The sequence below is a fragment of the Erpetoichthys calabaricus genome, chromosome 12, assembly GCF_900747795.2.
Source record: "Erpetoichthys calabaricus chromosome 12, fErpCal1.3, whole genome shotgun sequence".
Classification (NCBI taxonomy): Eukaryota; Metazoa; Chordata; class Cladistia; order Polypteriformes; family Polypteridae; genus Erpetoichthys; species Erpetoichthys calabaricus.
Genome location: NC_041405.2, coordinates 6,950,799 through 6,962,066, shown reverse-complemented (window position 1 = coordinate 6,962,066; position 11,268 = coordinate 6,950,799). Strand labels below are relative to the sequence as shown.

At 43.5% G+C, this 11,268-nt stretch overlaps 1 protein-coding gene across 1 annotated transcript; it reads right to left on the bottom strand.

Moving 5' to 3' along the window:
* Positions 1-282: 282 nt before the first annotated feature.
* On the bottom strand, positions 283-3,966 carry LOC114643063 (perforin-1-like). Its single transcript, XM_028791766.2, has 2 exons — positions 3,402-3,966; positions 283-1,630 (listed from the first exon to the last, which is right to left on the bottom strand). Exons 1-2 carry the CDS (start codon positions 3,944-3,946, stop codon positions 376-378), a joined length of 1,800 nt encoding a protein of 599 aa, XP_028647599.2. The 5' UTR covers positions 3,947-3,966; the 3' UTR covers positions 283-375.
* Positions 3,967-11,268: the final 7,302 nt, after the last annotated feature.

The window sequence follows — 11,268 nt, the reverse complement described above, 5'->3', positions numbered from 1 at the left end:
CCCTTGATGTCTTCAGGATGGGATTGCTGCCACAAGGGGCTTCAATGAAGTACTAATTAAGGGTCTTCATACTTGTATCAATGTGATATTTCAGATTTTTATTAAAATTTGCAAAACGGGCTGAAGTCCTGTTTTCGTTTTGTTATTCTGGGGTTGCTCAAGTGTGTACTGAGTGAAGGGGTCTAAGTACGTTCTGCAAGCACTGCATTTCTCACTCCTATCATGTGACTGAGAAATCATAAGTGTTGCCTAACAAATTAAGATGGGGGGGGGGGGGGGGGGGGGGTTGCTTGTGATGCTGAGCAGGTTGATTGCGCCAAGCTCGTGATTGGTTGAGCCACTTGACCCCCAATGCTTCTGGGATTTGGGAGCTCTTCATATTGGAGAAAGCATCGTCTTGTTCTTCATTCTCAAGTCAGGGTTCTTTACTGTATGTTCTTGGGTCCCATTCAATGGCCACGGAACATAGTCATGATAGAGTTGTGGCAAGAGACTTAGCGGGACGTGAATGGCGTTTCTGGACACGTAACTCTTTGTCAGCTCAGTGCTCATAGCAGAAGGAATATAGTCGCCACACTCTGCACCACCTAAACTGGGGGCACATTTCACCATGTAGGAGAAGTACAAAGTGCCATGATTCAAGACACACATGCCATTGTGGTTCCCGCTTTTCAATGAGATGTCACATCTTCCCAGCAGGTCAGAGTTCCAATGAAAGTCCGCATCATAGACTTCAAATATGAGTTTTTTAGCCATGGATAGCTTGATGTTGTCAAAGTTGAATGTTTCTCTCCACACAGGGTTGTCATTGTTGTCGATGACTGCAGTACGTTGAAATTCTTCACCATATGAAGCCTTCACAGAACCATCAGTTTTCGTAAGATAGTCACCCCACAGGCCTGTAGCCTTCATGTTTTTCACAGTCAATTTAGCCAGCCCCTTTCCAACAGGACAGCAGTTGACTTTTACGGCATTGTCACCGTGACATATGCAGTTGCAGGGCTCCCTGACGCTCGTATGTGAACCGGCTGAACACTTACTGGAGCAGCTCCTCAAAAGAGCGTGCTCAAAAATGTAATCTTTCAGAGCAGACCTCAGATGTTTGCTCCGGGGATCATTAGGGAAAAGTTTGTGGAGAGGTGCGAGGGAGTAGGAGATGACATCAGGAGTTTTCTTCAGACTGGGAAACCAATGACTGTAGGCTTTGGGATCTGAAGTGGAGGAGAAGAGGAGGTCCCCTACATCCATGTCCCCTCCACTGATCTCCGAGTGGCGCTCATTGAATATGGCACTGAAGCTTTGCGAGTTTGTCAGCTTTTTCAGTTTCTCACGACAGAAATGAGCCTCGGTCTTGACTGTGGCCTTTTGTAAGATGGTAGCTGACGCCTCCACGTCAAGGCAGTCCTTCACAGCTGAGTCAGTCAGGCCATTCAAGGAAGCCTCGCACGTCTTGATAGCCGTGATGCTCTTCACCCTTCCTCCTAGGGACACTTGTCTCATGAAGTGGGTACCGTAGATGTCAATGATAGATTGGTACTGGGACTTTGTGTTACGGGAGTATGTATTAGGAAGAGCCTTGAAGGACTGGGAGAACTCATCACTCATGACTGGAGTGGACTGCACTCTGTAACTGCCAATCAGACAAAAAAGAATCCATTAGACTAATGGCTTGTGGATGATATTCAGCTATAATATAATATAATATAATATAATATAATATAATATAATATAATATAATATAATATAATAGAACGAATGCCTGTCTGTATGTTCCCTGTACAATCCTACACCTTTTGACTGATCTAGACCAAATTTTGCATTGTTGTTTTCTAGGACCATACGATCAAGATCGATAAAAATTTGTTACAAAATCCAAGGGATGAGAATTGTGCAACTCGCAATGATTCGTTCGTGAATCAAATGAACGTTAGACTAAAGATCGTTATGACCGTGATCATTGCACTGGTTCTCGGGTCGTGATTTGTTTTGCAAAACAAATGAGCGTTAGATTGATGATTGTTATAACCCTGATCGTTGTATTGGTTCTCAGGTAGTGATTCCTTCTCGAATCAAATGAGCGTTAGACTAAAGATCGTTATGACCGTGATCGTTGTACTGGTCCTTGGCTAGTGATTCATTCACGAAACAAGCGAACGTTAGATTGATGATTGTTATGACTGTGATCATTATACTGGTTCTCAGGTAGTGATTCCTTCGCGAATCAAATGAGCGTTAGACTTAAGATTGTTATGACCGTGATAGTGGTACTGATTCTCGGATAGTGATTCGTTCACAAATCAAATGAACGTTAGACTAAAGATCATTATGACCGTGATAGTTGTACTGATTCTTGGGTAGTGATTTGTTTGAGAATCAAATGAACGTTAGACTAAAGATTGTTATGACCGTGATAGTTGTACTGATTCTTGGGTAGTGATTTGTTTGCGAATCAAATGAACGTTAGACTAAAGATTGTTATGACTGTGATTGTTTTACTGGTTCTTGGCTAGTGATTCATTCACGAAACAAATGAACGTTAGATTGATGATTGTTATGACTGTGATCATTGTACTGGTTCTCAGGTAGTGATTCCTTCGTGAATCAAATGAGCGTTAGGCTAAAGATCGTTATGACCGTGATCGTTGTACTGGTTCTCGGGTAATGATTAGTTTGCAAATCAAATGAATGTTACACTTAAGATTGTTATGACCATGATCACTGCACTCGTTCTCGGGTCGTGATTTGTTTGCGAAACAAATGAACATTAGACTAAAGGTTGATATGACCATGATCACTGCACTCGTTCTCGGGTAGTGATTTGTTTGCGAATCAAATGAGCATTAGACTAAAGATTGTTATGGCTGCGATTGTTGTACTGGTTCTCCGCTAGTGATTCATTCACAAAAAAAATTAACGTTAGATCGATTGATTGTTATGACCGTGATCGTTTTACTGGTTCTCAGGTAGTGATTCATTCACAAATCAAATGAATGTTAGGCTAAAGATTGTTATGATCATGATCATTGTACTGATTCTCGGGTAGTGGTTTGTTCATGAATCAGATGAGTCAAGTCTCGTGATTCAAGTGATTCTCCTGCATGTGTGTTAAATATCTATAAGCAAAATGAAAGACACTGACAACACCATGCAGAAATGTACAAATGTACACTCCCTTGTCACTCCCTCATATCATTCACTGAAACAGAGTCGTTCAAAAAGAACAAATGGTTTGCCAATCACCCACCACCATACTCCATTACTCTCAAGACTGACGAACTCTGCAATTCTGAATTGGCTAAAGTTGGTTGGAGAGAGTGCATATGTGACACATTGAGCCACTATTTTTAAGTTTTTGTTCTTTCTTTTTCTCCGATCTTTACCTTATATATTTTTTCACTTACTTGTAGAATTCGCAGTATACCTCATGATTGGCAAAGCTGTATTTATCTTTCTTTGATTTCTCCATGGCAAAATTGGCAGCTCTGGAATGGGATCCTCCAAGCATCATGGATGGCTGGAACCTGGGATCGACATTTATTTCCAGGCCCACCTTCCAGTCGTTTTTAATGCTAGAGCCGGTGCTGTTCACCAGAGACTCACTGGACTCGTACACCTGGCTGTAAACCCTCATCTTGCACCGAGGAACAGGGCGCCAATCCACCATCGAAATAGGCAGCTTTTGCTGGACGTTGTTTTCATGGGTGTTTGTGCACAACATGCAAGTACCGCCAGCCTGGTCTACCTTATCCATGTTGATGACGTAGGCACCTGTGCGCTTCATGGTGACGATGTTGAAACCTTCACCTCCCAGATTGTGCCCGGGAACAAACTGAGCTTTGGCACATTCACTACTGGTGGCGTTTCTGCAGGCTTCAACCATTAAAGGAGAAGTGAAAAAGACAAAGGGCAAAGAAGCCAGGGAGAGCAACACCAGATGCATCTCCATTTCGTCATGTGGGTGGGCTGAATCTGTGAATAGAACACAAAGTGGAGATACAGAAATCAGACATGAGTGTTCAATCAGGATGGAAGTTAGGGATTGTCTCAGACCCCTTGTCATCTCACATCCTTTTGAGTTCATCATCACCCTTCATTTTAATAGATGTTGTGAGTAACTTCAGTGTGCATATTCTCTGATCTGCCTTTTCTGTCTGCAACGGGCAGAAGCTCCCTTATTCAAAGAGGATGAAGCTGAAGAGAGTTGGTCTCAGACACTCCCTAGGTGCAGAACGAAAGCTGAATACCTCATACCAGGACTCCAACACCGCACTCACTTTCTGACAGCAGACCCTGATGATGGGTGACACAGCTCACCCTAAGCCATTCAGGTTAGGCTTAGTCATTATGTCCATGTCAGTAGGATTCATTTTCAAGAAGGCTTAGGGTTAGGGTTTGATTTATGGCTCTGTGTATTTCTTTATGTTTTATTATCTTTGCTACCATGCCCCTAAATGGCTTCTGATTTCCCAAGACGATAGACTAACCTCTCTGCTCTGCATATGAAAGTGTCTGAATGTTATGAGAGCATCTGAGACCTCAAGAGTGTCTATCAGCACCTGGATCCAAGTGTCTGAACCTGAGAACATCTTCATGTAACAGGGTCTCAGAGTGTGTGAGGGTGCCTGTCTGCCGCTGATCTTCAGAATGTTTGAGGGCATCTGAGAGCAGTGAGTGTCTCTCCATTCCTGGATCTCAGAGTGTCTAAGGATGCCTGACTACAGCTGAGTTTGAGGGTTGTGGTGGACGGCGAAGAGAAGAAAGATGGGGGAAGGCACCTATTCAGGGACACTGCCTCCCCCAAGACGCCAGATGGCGAGTTCCCAGCAGTGTAGCGGTGCCCCGGATTCCCACAGGGCATCATGGACTTTGTAGTTCGGCTTCACAGCCCTGCTGTGTACCGTGGGTGCCGCCAGAGGACGTTGCCAGGACACACGAGGCTTTATGCTTTCCATATAGCCCAAAAGTACTTCCAAATCATGGGGACGGAAGGAGAGAACTACTTACGGGCTGAAGAAAAATGTAATTCTCCATCTGACCCGAAAGTGTTGACAAATCACGTAAACAGAAGAGGAGAAGCTCTTCCGGGTCAAGAACTATATGAAGGACTATGGGAAACCCAGAAGAGGAGCCGGAGTTGGGAGGGAGTGTGACAGAGCTTGCTGGGAGGTGTGGAGGAGAATTGTATTGTTGAGTTTGGTTTGTGTTTATTGTGGTGCTTTGGGGCACAATACAAAGAAGAAGTAAAGAAAATAAATATCTTCTTAGTGATTTTATTCCGTGTCCTGTGTGCTGTCTGTTGGGGTAAAGGTGAGCAACAGCACCACCAAGCGTCCACTTTGTGACAGGGTGTATGAGGGATGTGAGAATGTCTGAGTCGGAGAGTCGGCGCTTAGATCTCAGTCTGGCTCAGCCTAATGGCATCTTCATGAACTTCATGAGACCTTGACTACAGCTAACTTTGAGGATGCATGAGGGATGTCAGATTGTCTGAGCCCAAGACCATCTTTGTGCACTTGGATCTCGGAGCATCTGAAGGCCATGTGCATGTCTGAACCTGAGAGTGTCTGTCTATAACGACTTTTGGAGTATTTGAGAATTGTGAGAACATTTGAGAGCAGAGAGTGTCTTATCTACACCTGGGTCTCAGAATGTCCGAGGAATATGAGAGTGTCTCTGGCCCTGGAATGTCTGAGCCTGGGAGTATCGCCTGTCTCCACCTGGATTTCAGAATGTGCAAGCGGAGTGAGAGCATCTCAGACCCAAGAGTGTTGTCAGTCTATGACTGGGCCACAAGACTGTCTGTCTGCACCTGGATTTGAGTGTCTGAACCTGAGAAGGACCTTAATTGCCTGGATCTCTGAGAATCTAAGTCTAATGACATCTCCATGCATTGTGTCTCAGGTTGCCTGACTGGACTGGATGATTGGATTTTTACAGCAATGATGGTAGTTTGTATTAACTGGGGCACGGAGCATGGAATTTAAAGAAGTACTGCAAGATTGTATTTCAATTGCAGACCAGGCTTGTGGATATTCATCAATTTGTGTTGATGGCCAGTTCTTTATAGCTTGTATATCTGTCGCCCAGTTATAAAATTGAAAGCTGGGTAGTGCCGTGCCACCTTCTGCTTTAGGTCATTCTAGAGTTGCCATTTGGATGAGCCGATGTTTCGAATTCCAAATAAATGAAGTTTTGATGGACTCTAATTTCTTTAAAAAATGATTTGTTAATGTAAATGGGGATGCTTTGAAATTGGAAGAGCAGCTTGATTTTCTCTACTAGTCCAGCATTTCTCAACCTTTAAGTATTTGCGACCCGAGTTTTCATAACAGTTTTAATTGCGCCCCCCTAACGTTTTTTTGAAAGGAGCCCACTAATACCAATTTGTTCTTTTTTACTTAATGATATATCATAGATGCATATTTTATTATACCTACTTAACTTTTATCGACATTTATCTAACTCTATATTTATTTTTCTAGTATCAGAATGTAGTTTAAGTTCATTCCTTTTGGTTTCAATAGATGTATTTTTCACATCCTCACGCCCCCCTTTTTGTTACTTCGTGCCCCCCTAGAGGGGACCGTCCCACAGTTTGAGAACCACTGTACAGGTGGAGGGTAGACCATCTAGTCATCCATCCATCCATTATCCAACCCGGTATATCCTAACTACAGGGTCACGGGGGTCTGCTGGAGCCAATCCCAGCCAACACAGGGCACAAGGCAGGAAACAAACCCCAGGCAGGGCGCCAGCCCACCGCAGCCATCTAGTCGTGTCTTGTTTAATTTTTTTCCATGCAGACAGCAAAATTTGTTTGAAAAGAGCTTTAGATTTACCTGTAATGTTTACCCCTAGATATTTAAAATGATCTGCACTGTCCTGCTCCACTGACAGACTGAGGAGATCGTTCCTCCCTCAAACTATGTGACTCTTCAATTCCACCCGGGGGGTTAAACGTTAACAATATTCAAAGTTATTGTCTGTTTTTACCTGCATTTTTATTACTCTTTAATTTAATATTGTTTTTTGTATCAGTATGCTGCTGCTGGAGTATGTGAATTTCCCCTTGAGATTAATAAAGTATCTATCTATCTATCTATCTATCTATCTATCTATCTATCTATCTATCTATCTATCTATCTATCTATCTATCTATCTATCTATCTATCTATCTATCTATCTATCTATCTATCTATCTATCTATCTATCTATCCTGCCTACTATACTAAAACTAACATCTATCTATCTATCTATCTATCTATCTATCTATCTATCTATCTATCTATCTATCTATCTATCTATCTATCTATCTATCTATCTATCTATCTATCTATCTATCTATCTATCTATCTATCTAACTATCTATCTATCTAACTATCTATCTCTCTATCTATCTATCTATCTATCTATCTATCTATCTATCTATCTATCTATCTATCTATCTATCTATCTATCTATCTATCTATCTATCTATCTATCTATCTATCCAAATTGATCCAGATATCTTTTGAAAAGCTGCTAATGCTTTTAGGACTGCTGGCACAGAATTTTGTGGGTCTGATATATATACAGTACCATATCATCGGCTTACTGTATCGTGATATTTTCTGTTCAAGTCCTTTTCAGAAAATCCCCTTTATCTGTGACGTGTTTATAAAAGTATACAGCCAACGGTTCAATGGCAATTGCAAACAACAGTCTTAACAAGTGTAACAATTGTATTGCACAGAAATAAGCCACTAGGAGCAGATCTGAGGACAGGGGCGCAGCACAGAGTTCTGGGTCTGGACTTCTAAATGGTGGTCAAAGCTGTTGTAGAACCTTCCAGAACCAGTTTGAATGCTACAGACCCTTCTGTCACATGGAAGTGGGACAAAGAGACCGTGGGTGGGGTGGAAGCTGCGCTTCACAATACTAAAGGCTTTGCAGGTGCAACGCTTTATAAAGGTGCCTTAAATGGTGAGCCGAGGGGTCTCGATGACCATCCGTTGTAGGACCTTATGTCATTTTTTTTCAAGTTAAATTGAGGATTAACATGTTTAAATTGCTCAACTTTCCAGGCTTTTTCCCCAAGTAATCTCGAAGCAGACAACAACAAGCAAATTGCCAAGGACAGCAGACAATAGTAGACTTCTACCTGTGAGGTGAGACACTCCCAGCATTTATACAGTATATACTGTCAGTATAAGTTTATTGTTGATTTTAGTCACCTAAAATACTTGTGTGATAGAGAAATTCTAAAATGAAATTTCAATTTGGCATGAAAAACACTAAAAAGATTCACCTGTATTGATTCATGTGACAAAATAAAGTTAAATTTTGTAACCCATTGTGAAGTGTTAACATGTGGGTGGATTCAGGTGTTGAATTTCCATTTTATGGTTAACGTTATTTATCAGTAATGACATACAACAGAAAATATCGGATTGATGCCATGTCATTTTCTAACCCCGAAATATACATATAATATATATATATCAACTAAAAAAAAAAAACTTGCGATGAGACAAGACTTTTTCCTGAGGACGAGATGTGATCTTTTGAAGAGAGACAGAGAGATAGAGACAGACAGGTTAGGGATAATGGAAGCAGGAAAATTCAAAAGTCTCCAAAAATGAGAGTAAAGATCGCATTAGTGCAAACAATCTGAAAATATTAGATAGATAGATAGATAGATAGATAGATAGATAGATAGATAGATAGATAGATAGATAGATAGATAGATAGATAGATAGATAGATAGATAGATAGATAGATAGATAGATAGATAGATAGATAGATAGATACTTTATTAATCCCAGGGGGAAATTCACAAATTACTCGGGGAAATAACAGAACAGCGAAAAGAGATTCAGGTGCTGTACAGGTTTTTAAACGTTCAAAGCTCCGCACGAAATGCAGATCAGGTGGCACGGCAGCAGCAGCAGCAAGCCAATAGCTTCTCGAGCAAAGAGGAGGTGAAAGTAACACTTGTTACTTGTTTCCCAATGTATCAGGGTTTCGTAGGAGCGGCCACGTCTCCTTAGGGTGCGCTCAGCCCCCCCCTCTTCACAACGGCACCTACCGTTGGCGGGGGGGGGGGGGGGTAGTCAAGCGAATTGCAGATCACGCGTGAGGGCAGCAGCAGCGCGCCAGCAGCTGCTTGAGCAAAGAGGAGTTAAAGAAAAATGTATTTGTTTCCCATTGTATCACCATTTGAGAGGGGGTTTCCAAGAAACGGCCGCTGGCAGGGGGGGGAAAGGGGTTGGTGAGCAAAGCGAGCAGGGGGCAAATACCCCTAGTATATACTGTATATATATATATATATATATAAGTACCCCTCCTTTAACCGCCTCCTCATCGTGGTGGAGGGGTTTGCGTGTCCCAATGATCCTAGGAGCTCTGTTGTCCGGGGCTTTATGCCCCTGGTAGGACCACCCAAGGCAAACTGGTCCTATGTGAGGGATGAGACAAAGAGCGGTTAAACAAACCTCCTATGATGAAAAACAATTTTGGACGGCGTTTTCCCTCGCCCGGACGCGGGTCACCGGGGCCCCACTCTGGAGCCAGGCCTGGAGGTGGGGCTCGATGGCGAGCACCTGGTGGCTGGGCCTGCACCCATGGGGCTCTGCCGGGCACAGCCCGAAGAGGCAACGTGGGTCCCCCTTTCCATGGGCTCACCACCTATGGGAGGGGCCAAGGAGGTCGGGTGCAGTGTGAGTTGGGTGGTGGCCGAAGGCGGGGACCTTGGCGGTCCGATCCTCGGCTACAGAAGCTGGCTCTTGGGACGTGGACCTGGACGCCTCCCTGGTGAGGTGTTCTGGGCACGTCTAACTGGGAGGAGGCCCCGGGGAAGACCCAGGACACGCTGGAGGGACTATGTCTCTCGACTGGCCTGGGAACGCCTTGGGATTCTCCCGGAAGAGCTAGAAGAAGTGGCCGGGGAGAGGGAAGTCTGGGTATCTCTGCTCAAGCTGCTGCCCCCGCGACCCGACCTCGGATAAGCGGGAGACAATGGATGGATGGATGGATATATATATATAAGTAGGTACACAGACGTAGACAAATGTGTTTGTCCCCTTACTGCTCCTTGAAAATGTGCAATATGCCTCCTGAGAAGCCATTGTTCCCCCTGTAGCCGCAAGCCTTTGAAATTTCTTCGAGTAAAGCAAAGCAAGTGTGATAAGAGATCAAGCATTGCTTATTCTACAAAGACCCTCTCAAATGGCCTGCACACATGTCTTGGTACCCCTAGATCAGATCCTAGACTATTTGATTCAAGTGATTTTTCAAACTGGCTGTTTTCTTGAATTCATCTCCGAATCGTGGAATCAATCATTCAGCCCATTTAAATAGAGAAAAGTTGTCACCTTGCTGTTTGGTGTCCCACCCTGAACATGCAGCAGAGAAAGCAAAGGAGAGAGTTGTCTGAGGAGATCAGAAAGAAAATTTTAGACAGGCATGTTAAAGGCAAAGGTGAGAAGAACATCTCAAAGCAGCTTGATGTTCCTGTGACAACAGTTGTAAATATTATGGTGAAGTTTAAGGTCCATGGGACTGTAGCCAACCTCTCAAGAGGAAAACCGACCCCAGAATGGGCAGAAGGGCAGTGAGGATGGTGGACAAAATGCCAAGAATAACTTTGGAAGAGATACAAGCTGAACTCCAAGGTTGAGGTCCATCAGTGTCTGACCACACCGTCTAACGCTTACTGAGTGACAGTGGACTCAATGGAAGAAGACCCAGGAGGACTCCACTTCAAAAACGCCATGCTGGAATTTGCTAAAATGTATATTGACAAGTCACAATGACTTCTGGAAGAATGTCCTTTGGACAGATGAGACACAACTGGAGCTTTTTGGCAAGTCACATCAGCTCTGTGTCTACAGATGACAAAATTAAGTTTTCAAAGAAAAGAACACCACAGCTACTGTGAAACATGGAAACCGTTCTGTTTTGGGGCTGCTTTGCTGCATCTGGCATGTGGGGCATTGAGTCTGTGCAGGGGACGACAAAATCTCAACACTTATCGAGACATTCTGGAGTGAAACTCACTGCCCAGTGTCAGAAAGCTCTGTCTCAGTCAGAGGTCATGGACCCTCCAACATGATAATGAGCCAAAACACACAGCTAAAGCACAAAGAATGGCTTAGAACAAAACATTGGACTATTCTGAAATGGTCTTCCATGGGCCCTGATTCGAATCCTATGGAACATCTACGGAAAGAATTGAAACCGGAGAAGACCCCTTCAAACCTGACCCAGCTGAACGAGTGGGCTGATCAA

Excerpts from the sequence above, each read along its gene's own strand:
- LOC114643063 (XM_028791766.2), bottom strand. The coding sequence starts at position 3,946 with ATGGAGATGCATCTGGTGTTGCTCTCCCTGGCTTCTTTGCCCTTTGTC. Across the intron at positions 1,631-3,401 it reads GTATACTGCGAATTCTACAA|TTACAGAGTGCAGTCCACTC; the intron begins GTAAGTGAAAAA and ends TCTGATTGGCAG.